Source organism: Sinohyriopsis cumingii, chromosome 3, assembly GCF_028554795.1.
Source record: "Sinohyriopsis cumingii isolate HCF-2022 chromosome 3, ASM2855479v2, whole genome shotgun sequence".
NCBI classification, from domain to species: domain Eukaryota; kingdom Metazoa; phylum Mollusca; class Bivalvia; order Unionida; family Unionidae; genus Sinohyriopsis; species Sinohyriopsis cumingii.
Window position 1 is genome coordinate 85,753,562 of NC_142963.1, and position 20,345 is coordinate 85,773,906.

General features: G+C 34.1%; 1 protein-coding gene across 1 annotated transcript in view; it reads right to left on the reverse strand.

Moving 5' to 3' along the window:
• LOC149803236 (prolyl 4-hydroxylase subunit alpha-1-like) overlaps positions 1-20,345 on the reverse strand; it is a 69,248-nt gene that overhangs the window by 22,350 nt on the left and 26,553 nt on the right. Inside the window, 3 exon segments of the mRNA XM_089952878.1 lie at positions 5,263-5,316; positions 7,257-7,356; positions 11,811-11,881. Of these exon segments, the coding sequence (XP_089809004.1) occupies positions 5,263-5,316; positions 7,257-7,356; positions 11,811-11,881 (225 nt within the window).

Below are 20,345 nucleotides of genomic sequence, written 5' to 3' on the forward strand. Positions count from 1 at the left end.
AAGCAATACATCTCAGAGTGTTGTACATTATGTGCTGTGTAAATGAAGTTACATGTATTTTATACAATCTTCTCTTTATTTGTACCAGTGGCACTGATGATTGACCTTTGACTCAAAGTCAGATTGCTTCGTTTTTGCCTCAACTGCAAGCAATCCAGTTTTGCCAAGGTATGTAGTTTGGAACACTACTTACTATGCACGAACCACCAATCTTCTGTACCCAAAACAGTTTTTTTTTTAAATTTTAAATTATTTAAATCTCAAACTCAAGCTATCTATGATCAAAGTTATTGGGCATAAATCATCATTACCAGGAGTCATTGTGACTTTGTTCTCTGACTTTAACCCTCAAATCAATTAACTCCTTTCTCAAAAAAATTTCAAACCATCAACAAATCATGGCTGAGGTTTGTTACCAGTGACCTTGAACTTTCATCTTTTGACCCAGAAACTGATATTGCTTTCCTCTTACTCAAATTCAACTCGTATACAAGTTTGGCATTGTTCCTTGGGCTAGAAATAAAGTTAATGTCTAGACACCAACTCTATCTCTTAGTTACAGCAACTGTGACTTCTGACCTTTTGACCTCAAAATCAATAGGTTTATTATGTAACCCATGTCAAAGCTATAAGTAGAAACTGATAAAGGTATGTGACCTAGCAGCAATATAACTGTATAGAAACCAAAAGTCAGAACAATCGACAGGTTGATGGACAGATGGGTGTCAACATGATATGCTCAGCTAGCAATACGCATAAATAAAAAATGACAATAAATAACGTATGACTACAAAGATGGTCACTGCATATTATCTTGAGGGTAAACCTGAAACTAGATATCACAAATCATGCACCGCTCCACAGCAAGTCATTTCTCACCATTTTGAGTGTGGCAAAAAATCTGCATAGACACTTACATAAACAAGGAATGTGGCAATCCTATTTCCAAACTTCTTCTCATAGTCACTTAAAGTTCGTCTCTGTGTGTGCAGAGAAATATGAAAAATCATGAATGAATAATGCTGGATTGAGGCTAAAGAGAAGATGATAACTGAATGAAACTCAACTGGAGTAAAGCCAGACTACTGTATTTTTCAGGTTTTGGTCCATGTGAAGAAGTACAAATTGAATGAGTTAATTTTTCATTCATATGCAAGTCAAAGAGACCAATTTTTTAATCTTAAATAGAGAGCATCATCTGTGGAATCATCAAATCCCACCCTTGAAACTTTGCTATGTCTGATAAAGTATTGATAACTATTGTTTGGTGTACTTGCAATACAATTATGATTTAAACAGAGTTAATTGTTATCTTTAATAAAGCCTATAGAATTTTCATAGTTTGCTTTTGTGTGTGAAAATGCCATTTGAATGAAAAGGTCTTCAATCAAAACTTTGCGATACAATTATTCAATAATGCTTTCCTCATTTGACTGGTTTTGTATAAACACAATTCAATTTACCACTGGCCAACATGTTTTGATGTAAAATTGAAAAGAAACTGAACATCAGTAATACATTGTTATTATTTGGTACAGAGCAGGTTTTGTAATGAATAAAACCCTATGAAAATACAAACCAATTGGTTGGAAAACAGTACAGATTCACATTTATCAAAACTGAGACTTCAGAAGACTATTTACATGGCCAATATTAATACAACAAACAGAAAATAATGCATTTCTGGACAAGACCAAATTGCTGGCATTACTGAAAACAGTAAAAACATTTGACGTGTCTTGAAGGTCAGTGGTACATATACCTTAATTATATTCATGCCAACCCTCCCCAATGATTCATCATTCTGTCATTGGGAATAAATGGAATAATATCCAAACACTGGTGATATTTTATTATTGATGTCATGTACCACCACCCCCTTTACAATGTTTAAAAGAGAGACCTCCAACTTTGCGATACAATTGGTGATGGTCTACAAATGTTCACCATGTTTTGTAATCTCAATCCATACCCTAGCTGTAAGGCTTGGGGGAGATTTTGGGAAATGTATACATGTGTGTAACTGTGTAAAGAATAGGTAGCGATAACTGAGAAAAACAAGAGATAATGTTGCTTTGTAGGAGACTTCTGCTTGTTATTATTTCAAATATTCCGTAACACATGAGGACAAACACTTGCAAAACTGTTCTTATAGCTATTAATATAATAATCTAGTGCTTGGGGAGAGATTAGCAAAGGAATTGATTATGACTAAATCAGAAAAGATTATGAAGAATTATGTGTGTATATGTGTGTTTGTGTGATTAGGATTTTTAACGTAGCTTTAGCAACTTTTCAGTCATATTGCTGTGATGTCTGCAGTGTGGCAGTTTATAGTGATGTCTAGCACTGGGGCATCATGCTGCAGACATGTAGCATGATGTCCCACCCAGTCCCATTATCCTGACACCAGGCCAACCAGTCCTAACACTAACCTCATAATGCTGAGCATCAAGCAAGGCAGCTGTATGTACCATTTTTGTAAGTCTTTGGTATGACTTGACTGGGGTTCTAACCCATGACCTCCCGCTTCCGAGGTGGACACTCTAACCACTAGACCACTGGAGCAGTCTGAAGAATTATGTAAATAACGTATATCTTCCAAGACAAAACATCTCCACTGACAACAACATTGATGCTTCTCTCATCTACTGTATTGTATATCACCTGCCATTAGAGTAAATCTTGTAAGGTACCCATGTACTAAACAGTGAATACTCTTCTATGTGGCAAAAATAGTTATGGTGCAGTTTTAGAAGTTATGCAATGAGTAGACTGCCACAGTAAAGTATATGTCCAGATTGAAAAACAGTATTGACTAACACATGAAAAGTATTGTAATCAATGTCCAGTGGGCTTGTATGATCTATGGGTGAGTTTCACACGCTGCTACACATTATTTGAAATGTAATTCTATATGAATACAAATGTTATCAGGGGGCCCCGAGTGGCCGAGTGGTCTAAAGCGCTCACCGTTCCGGATCACTGCCACCTCACCTCTGTCAGTGTGGGTTCGAGTCCAGGGCTCAGCTAGCGTGGGTACATGGGAAAGCCTGCCAGTAGCTTCTTGTGGGTCGATGGTTCTTCCCTGGGTTTTCCAGGTTCTTCCTCCACCAGTTATACTGGCTGCCATGTATAGCCTATCTTGTGCTGAAAAATGGCGTTAAACCCTAAAACAACAACAACAACAAATGTTATCGAAAGAACAAGAAGCTCAGGGAAGTATCCGCACTGCTATGAAACACAAGACCTTTGATTACAAGGACTAAGGGCTGAGAGAACATGGTGCAGAAGGAATTGTCTTGGTCTCATAATGATTCATCACAACAATTAATTAAATCCATCAATAGGTTTAGTAAATATAAGCAAATGAAAATACTTTAACTAAAATCTTGACACAAACTTTCTAAGACTGTGACCATGACCCCAACATAAAAGAGGTGAGCGAGCATGTCATAGAATGAACTGTCTTAGCTTTGTAATGATTAATGTCAAGTATGATCAGAATCTATCAAGGGGATTAGAAAATGCATGTAAGTCAAAGATCTTAACCGAAACCTTGATCAGCTGACGATGATACTGCAAAAGTGACTTCAACATCTCACCTTCCACTAACAAGGGCTTAATGAAAATGACAAAAATGTGACCAAGAGTTAGTCATTCTCACTGAATCAAAATGGTGTGATGTGAAGGACATGCAGTTAGTACCGAACATCTAGGTCCAGTAAGTAACAAACCTCAAAATTTACCATTAATCAGTGGATACAATTAAATTGCAACAATATCAATGCATATTTGTATTTCTACAACCAAAATGACCACCATGTAGATGTTTTGAATGAATTTAAAATTCCTATACATGATTTGTGTGTAGGATATGGTAAAGGCCATATCATTATTGTTTGTAAAATGGGTAAATTATATATATATATATATATATATATATATATATATATATATATATATATATATATATATATATATATATATATATATATATACACACACACACACACACACATAAATACATATTCCAGTGTTGCACATAGGATCCCAAAGGAATGGGACGATGTGACTCCAGATCCCCCCTCCCAAGTTTGGAGGGGAGGGGGCATGACATTTTAGATTAACTAGAACAAGAATAGAATATAATACAATAATGGTGCAACAAAAATGAGTTAATCTAGTTTGCTTTTACAGTTCTGCAACCATAACTTTTTGTGGTTTACAAGGAAATGTCACATTTTACTTGGACACTTAAGACTATTGCAATAAACATTTTAGCTGGTGCTCAATTAACTCATGAAAACGTTAACATATTTAAATATCTGGTGAACCTGAAATGAGCTGTAACATGGAATTTTCTATTCTGGATCGTACTCCCATTTAACCTGAATGTAGACTTCTTATTTACCAGTTTTTTTATACTAAATACCAATGTTTTCTGATTAACTTTTCTTTCCAAAGTAAGAAATCGTTAATTAAATGATAAACTGTCTGTTGGCAAAAAGTGATTCTCTTTGTCATTTTTTATCTTCAAAATAAATTCTTTGCTTTTGGTGTGACATTAGCCTTGAAAATACATTCAAAACTTTAGATTTCAACTTAGCCAACTATTACAAACCTTGAATGTTTTAATTGCTAGATGCATTGTCTTAAACTAAATAGTCATTGCCATGCTACAGTTTTTATCACCTTTCACAATGTTGGCTATTGCTAGCACCAAGAAAGACATGATTGAAGATCCACTAATGAAAAGTTGCAGACATGTTTTTGTTTATTTTTGTGGGTTTTTTTCCTGCCAAGAAACGAGTGCCCAGGAGGGTACACAAAGTCAGGACTAAGGGAACAATGGACAAAAAAATGCGAGCCCACACTCAAAATGCAACAGTCTGTGTTTCAGTTATAGTTTGATTAAAAAAAGTAACAAATTGTTTTCTATGATTCTGAATGCTTAAGTTTTTCAAATATCAAGAATTTAAAGGAAAATTTTATTTTCAAACAAAAGAAAGATTAAGTAGCCGTAAAAGTTATATATCTTCCAAACACAAATATTACTCCTTGAATCCATAAAAGCCTGGGGGAGGTGGCACCATTCCCTTCCCCAGGAACAACTAGCAGGCTGCAGTGCAGTCAGAAAAAAGTGGCACATGCACAATTGTGTGCACGCCACTATAATTAAACTCAACAACAAAATATTACTCAAATTAAGAATACATGTACATAATCCTAACTTGTTAAATAATAAAGTGGTATACTGACCCTTGCAAAATCAAAGTGTGGTTCATAATGACCTGCAATTCCATAATTTGCAATCTGCAAAATTGTAAATATAAAAGATGAATATTCAGACAAAAGTTCGAGCAAGCATCTCATGGAAGAAAATGTTGTCAGGTGTTAAGTAAATAAATTTTTAAAATTTGCCATTGTTCATAGGTCATTTTTTTCAATTACATCAAATTATTTTGCTTTTCCAGAAATTTCACTTAAAATCTTCAAAGTACTAATTATTTGTGAAAAGCACATTTTAAATCTATACTTAAACATGGCAAGCCTCAGACCAGGTCTGGAAAATAACCTGACAAAGATTTTGATCAGAGACAGACAATGCCTACTTATTATTATAACAGTTTCTATACAAAGATTTTCTGTTGAAAATTTTATAGCTTTATTAGAATGTAATTTTTCCAGTGAAAATTTCACAATTATTAGATGCATGATACTGAAGTTATACCAACTTCAATTTGTATATATTACACAGTAACCCTAACTAGACCCTCAGTGAATTATGCAGAATCCAAGTCAGACAAGCACAGCAACCTAGGTGTAATTACATTATGATTCATGTAATAATAATAGATTGAGGCTGGTCCATTGGATTTTCAAATTGAATGACTAACAGATAGTGCTCTACAAAGTTTAAACAAGGCAATTACAAATGCCCCCCATCATATGACAAATATAGTAACATTTGTGCAAACTGTTCATTTTCAATGTTTATTTCAATACAGTGAAATCTATCTTAAATTACAAATCTTTAGACAGGCATGGGTCATGATACCAGGGAAAAAGGGCAAAATAGTTCCTTAAGCCACAGAACTTTACTTGAAAACATACTGAAGGCAAAAAACTCACTTTGCATCTAAAGGTTTCAACAAAAGTCACCAATCTATGTGGAGGTTTTAAGCAACTATTTCATGCATAATCTTCTGTTACTAATAATGTAAAAAGGCCTACAGATCATACAGTTACACAAGCACATCTGAAAATACACTTGGAAGATTAACTTCAACATAGTTTTTCCCCCAATAAAATGAATCAATTTATTTTTAAAGTAGCTATTATGAAGCAGAATCTCATAACATAAATAATATTTCTCATACTAAAGTTTAAGCCACCTTTGAGAAACCTGAACCAGGCACTGGGGGGTCGGGTGGGTATTTCCCAAAAATTAACCAATAGGCATTTTTTCAACCTTTATCCCACTATGGACTTTCTTCAGATTGTGAATATTTTGTGGAAAATGTAGCTGAAGTCTCCCAGGATTCTTTACTGGCATATATGGAACACAAGGCTAAACGATGTAAGGAAGCAACACGAGCAAATGCCGCAATGATGTAAGCTTGGTTCTTTGTTTTTCACTGATGATTGGGGTCCCTGGCCAAATGGTCTAAGGCACTTGCCTTCACAGATTCCTCATACATCTCTTTATCAGTGCAAATTCAAGTTTCAGCTCAACCAATGTGTTTATTTGAGAAAGCTTAGCAGTAACTTTCCATGTGTCAATGATTCTTCCTGTGGTCTTCCTCCACCAAATATATTAGCCACCATGTATAGCCTATCAGATGATGAAAAATGGCAGTAAACCACACAAAACCAAACCAATAATTCCTGATTTGGAGTTTAATGCATGCCAGGGGAACAAAAGAAGGATCCAGTCAATGTTGTCATAAAGTAATCTGCAGAGACTTGTGGACTACGGTTTAGATGGCCCAGTAATAAAAGCAGTATTACAGCTGTGATATATTACAAGAGTCGGAGCTGCAAGGAACATGATACTGTGGATTAGTCCTTTCAAAATGATGCAAACTATTTCTGTCAATGAGGCAGGGATACTGTGCCATAGTGACTATGTTCTGACAAATCATGACATCCAATTCTTCTTTTCTTGTGTTTTCTACTGACTGGTGAAATCACTGTATTATAGAAGAGGGAATGATAAAAGTCAGACACATCTAATGAGTGTATGGTAATACCTGTAACTCTTCAGCCGTTTCCACATCTAGACCTGTTATGGCCTGTATTCTTTTGTTGAATCTGTCTATTACAGGATGATCCTCACTTCTCAGCCAGGCACTGCACATAATATAACATCAAGATTAAACAGCAATAAAATCTATGAATTGCCATTCTGTATTCTAGGGCTATTGTCACTAAATTAAAAATATATAATACACTAGAACCTGTCTCAAACCGTCCCCAAGTTTTCTGGATCCCTTTCCCACAATGGAAACCATATTATTCAGCCCACCTTAGACTGCCTATCAGGTTTTCACAATGACTACTGGTATTCTGAGTCACTGGTTAATTGGGCATACAGTTTTGGTCCCACTTCATTACCAAGACTTCACAGGTTCCACTGCAATTCTAACAATGTGATCACACCAATGTTGCTTAGAAAACAAGATTTAAATGAAACTTGTAGAGATCCATATAAGAATATATTCAGCTTCATTTCCATAAATATATCCTACAATATTTTAAAACATGACAAGCCAATGTTGATATAATTCTTTAAGTTCTCTTTTTATTAATTTATGTGTGATCCCATTATCAATCCTTTCCTAATGCAATGGTAATTTAATTTTTTTGTTTACAACAATGCCAATAATCTAACAAAAGCTCTTTGAATGGAAAATGAAAACCAACAAGAAAATAATAATACTGGAAATGTTAACAGCAATTTAATAATGCAACTGTTCATTTTTGTTACTGCACAATTTGGATTACAGTTTAAGTTTTAAAACAGTCAATAACTCTTGAAAGTTTGAACTGCCCAAAAAAAATAAGTTGCTTTCATCATGATGTCAATTAAATTTCTTTCCAATAGAAAACCATATCCAATAAAGATGTCAACGGGTACCATGGTACTCGCCCATTCATAATTACCCGGGTAAAAAAATGGCTATAGTGCACCCATTTAATTAATGTAAAAGTAAAATAAAAAACGTTTCCATGTTCAGATCAAAGATTATATCTGGCGAAGTCAGAAGCAAGCGAGACACAGAATAACAAGTATAGTTCCGATGCTCGTGTCATGTGACACTGATCCATTGTAGAGCTGCCTCTACTGATCTTATATCTTCTACATGTGCGACCACTGGCTATGAACAGTGAACAGTTTCCTTATTTTCTATTTATAGTAACTATACACGACACATTTCTAAGAAAACATACTGGTTTCTTGAATTTGAAACAAGATTCATTATAGTTTGATACACACTTAAGTAGCAGACCAGTCTATACTGATAAAAAACAACCAAATATAAACTGAGACGGGCTTTATCGATGTGACTCGTGGAAGTTATATGACTAAAAAATGTCAGAGGAGATTAAACTGAAGAACATGTTGCATCAGGAAAAGGTCAAATCAATAGCGCTTTACAAATTTTGAAAGAAGAATTCTACATTCTAAATTGTGGGCTTGACTTTATGACCTTTCAGCAAAAGTTAAACATGTGCTGCAGGCTAGTTAAAGTGAATGTTGTGTATAAATAATTTATCATTTGGTATATTTTTAACCTATTTTTAGATGTTTCGGGTCATCTAGTGGTAAGTATGGCTGCCTTGCATGCAGACAACCCAAATTCAAACTTGATGATGTACACATACCTTTCTCTTCACTTTTTTGCTGATGTGTTGTTTTACTTTAAATTAAGAAGGAAAATTATGTTACTACTAATATTTTCTGGGTGTAAAACAACAGAACATAAACGGTTAACCACTGATATTATTACATGAGTTATGGTATGAAATCTGCTATTTGAATCTATAATATTGCTAGGCAATAGGTCTGATCACAAAATAAGAAAATTTGCTTGCCCTATGTCAATAGTAGATACATTTCATCTCATGGGTGAAAAATGAGCGAAAATACTGAGCTTTCACCCATTCAGTGAAAATTATATGTTATTCATTCATTTCAAGCGAATATTCCCTATTTATTTATGATGAAACTTTAACTAAAGATCAATGTTTCTTTTATATCTTAATCATAGAAAGATCAAAACCTGTATACAACTACTACAGTCTCCAACATTATAACATGGTAATCAGGGTCCATAACCACCTGCCCCATTTATGTTTTATACTGACCCAAATTATATTAAGAACTGCAACATGTCCAGAATCACAGTATGTAACCGTACATGCCAACCTCTGGTGAGGAAAAAGTGTAATCCAAGTGGATAAAATGAGTAATCCAAGCAGAAAAAGAGTAATCCTCATATAACATGATAAAAATTTCATGAGCATATGTACAAAAAGATTTATTTATCCCTCTGGACTTGTAACATCAATTACTGCTTGAAGTTTTTGTATATAACACTGCGCTTTAAAAAGCAACAGACTATCATACTGCATTTCAAAACACTATGTACCAGTTGAGACTATGAATGTTTTACATACCAGTAGAGCACTAAGTGCTGGGTTACAGAGCATGGATCTGAATTCAGTTTAATTTTTGTTAACAATACTGAACATTCTCACAGTCAAGAACCAATATTCCTTTCATAACCTGACAAAGAAGAGGAAATCTGTATCTTCCAGTTATTGGGTCTTTTAGCTGGGAAATAAGATGAAAAAAATCAACTCTGTCTGCATGAAGTACATTGTCAGATAAAGTGCCAACTTGATACTTCAGGAGTTCTAATTTTTCAGCAGCCTTTCCTGCAGCATGGTCCATCATATGACAGAGACAACCTGATATGAACAATGATGGAGACATTTTTCAAAATAAAGAATGCAACTCCTTTATGAATTCCAGTCATCACTGATGCAGTATCAGCTGAAAAGCTCATTCAGTTCTGCCAACTTATATTTTTTCAAAGCAAATAAAAAAATGTTTTCTCCAGTGGAATCTGCCATTAATTCTGGTAATGAAAGAAGAGCACTCTGACTTTGCCCTTTTCGTTGCCAAAGTCCCTTACACAGACTGGGTACAACTTTTTGTCATCATAATCACTACTCCTGTCTGTTGCAATACTAAACGGCCCAATTTTCATGACTTCTGCAATTTTAAGTGAAGTATCTTCTTCTAAACACCTAACAATATTAGATTATTTTGTTCTTGCACATTCATATTTTCTGCAATTTTGGAATCAGAAAACATCTGTTTGAACAAAAGACCAATGTAGTCTTCTACCGCTAGGGGTAGTCTGTGTTCTATTAAGAACTCGGTACATAACACCTCTGCATTGATAAAATTCATGTCCATAATTTTAGTCCTGCTGTAAAAAAGAAGTTACCTTAGTAGTGTAGTTAGTAGAACTTGCTAATTCAAGGTTTCTTTGTTTACCACCATGACCAATATTAAAATCTTTTTCACACAGCCTTCAAGGGGCGTGAAGCTGCCCTAGAATGGAATGTTGTATTGTGTAATTCATGTATTCATTTTTTAATCGATTTTTCGTCTTTTCCAAATCCATCTGTGAAATTATTTGAAAAACATTTTTGCTCGAACACACACACTGACTGAATAAATCTGACTTGACTTTAGCACCAAATCCATACAGACTGGTTCTGTACCAGATATGAATTTGAACAAAAATCTTAGCAAAAATTACAAGTTAGAAAACCAGTCTGTTCTCTCCTAACTAAGCCACAGAGCTGCTATAAATAGAAACCAAGGTCAAAAGTTTGAAAGTAGAACCAGCATGTTTCTTGGAAATAGGGCAGCTGCTATAAATAGAACATAATACTGTTAGGAAAGTGCATGCAAGTCTACAGATGAACATCCTTTTAAGTTGCAGTTACACAGAAGCCGTCGTTTCTAAAATACGGTCTGTGGAGTTAATGGGATGTTAATAAAAATGAGAAAACAAATTATTAATTTTTTGGAGGGCGATATACCGAAAGCGCACAATCTGAATACATTTACATGAAATGAAAGGCATATTTTAGTGAAAAAAGTGTAATGATTACACCAAAAGCATATTGGTTGGCATGTATGTATAACGAAAGGTATAAGATACTAAGCCATAGTATAGCCTAGTACTATCAACATTTATTAATTAAAGGTGTTTTGAAAGGAAAATGAACATTTAAGACTAAGTTTCACCTTGTTTTCTCGTATCCCATAATGTTATATATAGGTATAATTTTGGGTATGGAGTCCACAGCAGAACCATGCTATACCCTGAAATGTGTTATAATGGGTGAGAGCAAAACTATTACTGATGCTATTAATACAACTACTACTACAACTAATATTAATCTTTCATAAAACGTTGAAAATGTCTATCCAATCTCCATGAAAGTTGCTCACTTCACATTGTTTTACCAGTACCATCAGGGAGATGTGATTTTTCCATTTTCTAGACCCACAGTGCAAGGTCTATTCTATAACTGAAAATTTAGGTGTGGAAATTCCACTCCCTCCTTTATTTGAGAACAATGGAGGAATTTTCTGAATATAGGATGGATTTAAATGAAGAATGATAGATTTAATTTCAGTGCAATTTTTTCCCAGTAATTACTACAAATCCCACAATAGACCCAAGATTGGTATATGGAAAGTAAAGGTAAAATACCTTTTGCTAATCCTGTAATTAGCTGTTTCCAGCTTGCCAGTCACAACATTATGTACTGTAGCTCTCCCTAACTGTACAGGAGGAGAAAAAGACATATAGAAAAAAAAAATACTCATTATACAATACACCTGGGGATATATAAATAATACTGAGGTAATAGTGAATATTAAGAAAACAATTTGCATCAATAGCTCTCTCGAAAGAATAACAAACTGGAAGGCTTGACTCCAAAGGCTTTGCACTGGTGATACTAAGCAGCTAGCACTTGCATGTCTAAATTTAAATTTTTTTATCTTTTTGAATTAGTGTTTCCAAATATTCTCAAAAACCATCATAACTATTAAATCAACTGCTTTTTTCCTTATATCCGCATGAAAGTTAGATTTGTACTTTGAATGTCATTTTTAAAACGTCACCTTTTACATTTCCAAATGACAAGAAAATAAGAGGTGACATACAAAATTAAAGATCTGACTGTATGTATTAGTGTTTTCTGAATATTCACATGTTCAAGCCATGTTTTCCCAGGTAGATAAATATAAAGATTTTCCTTAACACCTGTCTTAATGAAGATCCACACTGATTCATCAAGTCTGGTATGGTTATTATACAGCATTTATCCCAACAAGACAACTCCTGATGATAATCCCATCCATTACATTCCAATTTTTATATTTTAGGAAAGCTTTTTCGGTGGCAAGACCACATAAAACTTTTTCACAAAAAAATGTATTTGGATTAACCTGATGTTATATTCCCCAGAATTTGCTGATTTTTTCACTTTACAGATTTGCTATATGGTGGGCAATTTTATGGATTTATCTAGTCTGTTTTAAATTTGTTGAATTTCTTTATGCTTTGCATAACTTCTTCTTCAGTATTTTGGCAATTAGCACAAAAATATCAGAACTTTGTGGTTACATATAAAGTTGCCTGTTGACTATAACAATAAAGAACAAATAAATAATGCTAGCTTGCATGTAATGTTTAGTGAGAAAATTAAATTGCGTTGGACTCCAACTCTTAAAAAGTGGACTTCATTTGAAGCCAAGTTTCAGAACATTTAGAGTGTGAATTTCAGTGGATTTTGGAGTCAGATTTTGCCAACTTTCTGTGAAATTATTTGATTCACCCTAGCATGGTCTCTAGTTTGATTCCAAATGGCTCCAAATTAACAGCTCCCTCTGACAGTAAAGGTCAAAGATTGAAATATTCAATACTTGTATGTTGGCAAAACCTATACATGTACATTTTCCATCAGTGTGTCATAGAATATGTTCAAACAAACAATGTCTCTTCAACTTCTTCAATTTCACGTGCCAGACTGAAATGCAGATCTAGATCACAAAAGATTGCTATTAATAGTGAAGAAACATTCCCAAAACAATGTCATGTAAGTGGTTTGACTTGAATCGTGAAGATCATATAGTGTAAAGAACAGCTTTTATTCCGATGATACATTTTCAATGCTACAAAGGGTCACTGATTATTGATGCACTATAAATAAAAACTGGGCACAACAGGCAGATTCAGCTATGCTTAGGTCCCCACCTACCATGGTGAGGTCCAAAATGTTCACAATAATGAAATCTGACACCTTTAAGACAGTTCTATATAGTTGCTCGTCAGATATAGAAATTAACGAAGTTTCATTGCCCTATCTAAAAGGGCTATGGTTTGGTTTGCTGCTTTATGGCACAGCAACACAAGTAGGTTATTTAGTGCCCAGTTAATTTGCTGACCCAGGTAGGATTCAAGCACTCAGTCTTTTGGTCATGAGTCCTGCATGCTAACCACTGAGCCATCATAGCTTCCCGTCTCAAAGGGCAATAGCGGAAAAATGCAGATATGGGGGGGACATATCAATAACATTGACACTGAAGATAAAACTTTGATACATGAGGGAGGCATAAAAGAGAAGTAAACCGTAAATACTGCACCATGATCTTGATGATAGAGCCTCAATATAGTATGGAACACTTTTATTGATGATGTGTAACAATACAAGTTTCATTCCTTCAAGACAAATGACTTTAAAGTTATAGAACAAAAATTAAAGTACAATAGATAGAGGACAGATACTATTTTCACTTTTTTTTAGTCAAAAAGGCACAAAGAGAGTGGGGAAGAGATAACAAAGGTATAAAACTTGCTGACATAGTCATATGAAACAAAATTTAGTTCATTCTTCCTTGTGAAAACATGGCTTTCTACAAATTCTGATTTACACACTCTTGTACCCACAAATCTTACCTTTTGCTGATTCTATATTTACTGTATTCAAAAGCCCCTGTCTTTAAATTCTGTGCTTTAGACCTATTTAACTGAGGAAAGAAAATCAATTTTGTTCAGCTTTGGGTATTGTTTACTGTTCATACTTTATTTAATATAAATTTGTTTCTGAGAAGAGTTCAACTGAACCATCCTTTATTATAAAGGCTCCTTATCCAATAATGGTGAATTCAGGAATTCCCCATTCATGTAACTGTACCCAGTCAAAATGGAACACAAGGGTTACTGATCCAATTAAATTTAAAATTATCAGTAAAACAAAAGGCTTATCATAATTCTCATATGTCTTTAGGTGAAAACACGATCTTACTGACCATCAATTGTGGAGGAGTAGTAATACCAAGATGGCTGTCATGGTGACCACACCAGATGTCAGAGAAGCATCCTTTTCATTCAGGACCAACATGACACCATAAGAAGTCTACTGATAAAATCCACGTGTGAATATGACTTCCATTTAGAAGCAGTAGTGACAAGGCTTCCAAGATGAGTGCCATGATGGCCATATCTGTGGTCAGATCAGCACCATTTCATACAGGTCAAACCAGGGCGTCATAATTAGTCTTCTAATGAAACTCACATTTCAACATGTCTTTCAAGTTAGGCAGATGAGTGAAAAGATTTTCAAAATGGATGCCATGGTGGCCATATTGGACATCAGATTGGTCCCATTTTATTTAGGTCCAACTAGACTTATATAATTCTTCTAGTAAAACCCCATGCTGACATGATTATCCACTGAAATGTAGCAATACAACTTCAGATTCAGAAGTGATATCAAGATTTTTATGATGAGTGCTATATTGGACATCTGATGGCACAATTTTCAGGAAGGATTTTTCTTCTAAATCATTAGGGCCGCATTTCTCATAAAATATTTTATTATATAATAGGTTCTTAAATGCTAGCAATAAAAGCCCACATGTGTAACATTTGTGAAGAATTAAGGAAACTATGTACACTGCTTTCCTTCAAAATAGAGATGGGGCGTGGGAGAGAGATGATAAATTTATGAAATCTGTTGACATGGTCATATGTAATAAAATGTAGTTCATTCTTCCTTGTGAAAACATGGCTTTCTAATGGTACAAAACATACATACATATGGTAAAAACAAGGCATTCAAATTCCGGTGTAAATACCCACAAATCTTACCTTTTGCTGATTCTATAATTAGCATATTCTAAAGCCCCTGTCTTTGAATTCTGTACTGTAGCCCTATTTAGCTGAGGAAAGAAAATCAATTCTGCTTCAGCTTTGGCTAGTGTTTACTATTAATATTTTATTTAACATAAATTTGTTCATTAAACCATTCTTTAAAATAAAGCTTCATTATTCAGTAATGAGAATTCAGGAATTTCCCATTCACGTAATTGCACACAGTGAAAATGGAACACAAGGGATGCTGATCCAATTAAATTTAAAATCATTAATAAGAATGGGCTTATAATAATCATCAACTGATGCTCATATGCCTTTTGGTGAAAACCATATATAAATTTGACCATCGATTCTAGAGTAGTAGTGATACCAAGATTTTCAAGATGGCTGCCATAGTGGCCATACTGATGTCAGTGTGACATCATTTTCAATCAAGACCAACTAACCACCATAAAAAGTCTACAGGTAAAATCCACATGTGAATATGACTTCCGTTTAGGAGAAATAGTGACAAGATTTCCAAAATGACTGTCATGATGGCCGTATTTATGATCAGACCTGCACCATTTTCCTTTAGGACAAACTAGATACCGTAATTAGTCTTCTGGTGAAACCCACAGTTCAACAAGACTTTCCACTTAGGAGGATTAGTGGTAAGATTTTCAAGATGGATTCCAGGGTGATCATATCAGACATCAGAACAGTCCCAATTTCATTTAGGTTCAACTGGACATAATTAGTGAAAACCCCATGCTGATATGATATCAACTGAGAAACAGTGACATGACCTCCAAATGAATTATCGCAACTTGTCAATCATGCTGATCAATTAATCAATCAGCAAGAATAAATTAGACACACCTCCAGGCATTTCTTTCATCTGCCATTTTCCTCCGACAAGCTGCTTGTGGCAATAATGAATTGATTATGAAAAGTATTTACACATTTTGCAATGATTTGTTGATATCTTGATGAACACAGCAGAACTTTAAAGTTATTATGTCCTAAACAATAATTATTTCCGACTTTGTTATTAATTCTTAGTTCATTTACTTCCAAGGCAGCATAAACATTAGTGAGATAAAATTAATACGGATAAGATTATATACTAAATACATTAGCATCTTTTGAAGCAAATTTCATTTTACAAGAAAAAGTTCTCAAAAAGCTTTAAAACTGATTTTTATTATTTACTGAAATAAAACACTTAGGTTATTAATATACAAACTTGAACTACAAATGTAAATATTGTCTACTGCAGTATAATTAATGCAACTTTGTAATTTTACATTTTTAGGAATAATACAAAACATATCACTTAAACTGAAGCCTATTTCTTTGCCAAATTCTGCAGGTTTGTCGGAGGTTAACAGGTGATCATGTCACATGATTTGGTAGGCTGAGTGATCTATCATCTTGCATAAGGTCAATTCAGAATGAGTAGTGATATCAAGATTTTTAAGCTGGCTGCCATTTTAACCAATCACAAGTTAGACATGATTAGAATACTTCTGGTAAAAACTCCATATTAATAGATCTTTCTCTTCAGAAAATGTAATAATAACAAGATTTTCAAGGTGGCATTCATGGTGGCTATAACAGACATCAGATTGTCACCATATTCATTAACAAACTAGATACCAGTCATTTAGCAAAAACCAAATGTTGATATAACCATCCAGTCAGAAGAAGTTAGAAATAACAGGATTTACAAGATGACTGCCATGGCAGCCATGTTAGATCTCTGATAAGCATCATTTTCATTTTGGATGAATTAGACCTTGAATGAAGAAGTGTGTTGTTTCATGGCAATCATATTAGTTTCAGAGTACTGTTGATAACAAACTTGTACTAATTAAAGAATGGACTTCTGATTAAGAAGGACATGCCATCCTATAAGCTTTTCTATTGCATTCTATTGTAGGGATGAAAGTAAAAAGCAGAATGGTGTAGAACATCAATAACGCTTTTTTAGCCTAACAGTATTAATATAGATGCCACCCTTTTCAGAAAGGATTTTTGTTAACTGCTAAAGCTGTACTTCTCAATAAAATAGTTCGAAATATAATAGGTACTTAAATGCCATCAATAAAATAGGCCACTTGTGTGATATTTGAAAACAAACTTTGTAGATCAATTCACTTGTAATGTTCTATACAGCTGCCTTATATAAGAATGGTAAGAGTACATCATAACAGGATGTGCTATGGGTAAAGTTTCGATGGATTACTTGATAATTTGTACTTAGGTGCTAAAAAAACTGAAATATCCATTGAATAAATTAACAAAGGTTATGTAAGGCAAACAAACTGTGTTTCCAGTCAGCCGACCAACCCTGGTTTTGGCTGCCTGCTTGGTACATTATTTATACTAATCGTTATTGGTATTAAGCGAAAAATGTGTTTCCTATTGCTTTGGTTTTACAATTAGTGTAGGTAGGTTTGCGTTTTTTTTAAGCACACACACACACATACATATACATACATACATATATATATATATATATATATATATATATATATATATATATATATATATATATTTAAATTAAAAAAACAAACCTACCTACTCTAATTTTAAAAACAGAGCAATAAGAAACGTGTATTTTTTTGCCTAATGCCAACAGTGCCTCTTCTTCACAACAATAATTAGACCTTCTGAAATAAGAAATCCATTTTCCCCTTTTTCTTTTACAGAATTTTTAAAAGTTTTCCTTTCCTCAAGCTACATCACTTTACTCCTTCAATAAAACTGACTCTTAACATATTTTGCAATTTCTGAAATCTTCCCCTTTTTAAACAGATGATACATAATTTTACCAAGATAAATGGAACTATGAAGTAATTATCTGAACAAACAACACAGACCCTGACTTCCACGTGCATTATGCAAAGGCAGGTCAGGGTCTATGTTGTTTGCAGTTGAACTTGACTTATTAGCAATTACAGTGTGACCCTGCTATAATATATATGGTTGGGATCCACTGAACCCAACTGTGTTATAGACTGAACTGTGTTATTACCAACAAAGTCAGATTGAAGAGAATGATGCATGTGCCTAAAAAAAATGGTGGAGGGGGATAATATTGTCACCAGTAGCACATGCCTATATGTTTTGCTTAAATTGACCTGGGCTTTGGTCAGCTGGAGACAGCTATCATCATGCCAAGGCTACCCATGGAAAGAGGCTATTCAGAGAGAAATTAACCTGACGGCTAGATATCTATGGTTTCAAAAGACTGAAAATTTAATTTGTATTTTATTTTGCCATTGGTTACAATTGTAAGCATAAACTTTTTCCCTGCAAAAATTAAACTTTCATAGCACAATAACATGTTCCAATCACTTTGGAAAATGCCACACTCCATCAGATAATATTGCTTTTATGATGAAAGGTTCATTTTTATTGAGACTGTTTTTGGTTTTCTTTGATGAGTAGTGCATGTTATTGAAGTCACTGTTAAAAGGACAGCTTTGGAAGACCAAACTAAGTTTTTTTTCCTTACATTTGCTTAGTATTTATATAAAGCAATCAGTGCTTCAAAGGTAATTGCCTTGAAGTTCAGCAAAACTATTTATGCTGGGTACATTTGAAGAAAAAAGGAATTAACAGTCATTTTGATCGATTGTAACAGTTACTTTTCCTGCTTCCAATGATTGGTCCATTGTAGTATGACAACTGGATAGACCAACAAGTAGATTTAAATTTTTTTAAAAAGAACATTTCTTGTAATAAGTGATGCTGCCATCCAAGCATGCATCAGAACAATAATCAACAGACGATGGATACACAAGTGTTCTGACAGGGATTACTACAGAAATATGGGTGTTCTGAAGATTTAATTCTCTAGTGAAAGGAAGAGGAATTTTACTGACCATCCAAATTCAAAGGTCAGTCTAAATAAACATATTAATTACTTAAAAAGCAGCAGACAGTCGGACACTATTTCATCCAAAAGATCCATTATGAGATAGTACCTTGTCTGGTTTATCTCTGTTACCAGAAATGTCGACAACAAAAAAATATGGAGATCTCACAGCACATAGTATTCCGGACAGTTGTCAACATAAGCGAATTATGACATAATCCTGCACTGTTAACAACAAAGAATCTGTTGTTGTAGGATTTAATGCCCCTTTTCAGCACAATATAGGCTATACATGGCAGCCAGTATCAATGTTGGCGGAAGAAACCAGGAAAACCCTGGAAAGAACCAATGACCCACGAGAAACTAAAGACAAGCTTTCTCACATTCATACACTGGCTGAATCTGTGATTCAAACCCATGCAGACAGAGGTAAGATGGCAATGATCTCTAACGGTGAGTGCTTTAGACCACTTGGGGCCCCAAAGAACTTGTTTATGTAACAATAAATAGTTTCCAGTGTGTTTTATATCAAGTCTGGGGCTTCCTTTCATGGTGCTTTCGAATTGCTTGACGCCAAAGCCCAAGACTGTATATACAAGTATAAACAGCCAACAGTATCACCAAAAAAGAATTTGCCAGATGGTATATTTGTTGCCAATTTGGAAAAAATTGCAATTAGCTACATAAATGAAGCCCAGTGTGATCCCTGAATAAACTTTTTACGTTATTTTTCTTACTTTTAAGGAGAAAAATACCCATTTTCATGTACGAGAAAAATATTGTTATGTATATTTGACTTAACTGAATTGATTGTTAATTTTAATTTTTTTAAATTCCATGTTATTGTAATGTAATTTTATTTACTGGATCTGACATTGTCCAGAAATTTAATTAAGTTATAAATAACTAATAACAGAAACATTGTATCTAACGCTGACCTAGTTCTTGACCAGGATTCAGAACCAGTAAGAGTTGAAATAAACAACTTTATTTTTTTTAAAATTATATTCTTTCTCAGAACAAGATTCATAAAGTGAAATTGAGACCATACTTGGAGTACATGGCAAATAAAACCTGTATCAATTAGATTTTGCCAGAGGATTGACCCACATCCTGGCATCTGTTTTGCATTGTAGCTCAATTTATTATTGATGTTTTGAGAAAGAATAGTCATTAGTGCCTTAACACTTGAGAAGTTAAAGTGTTTTAACTTG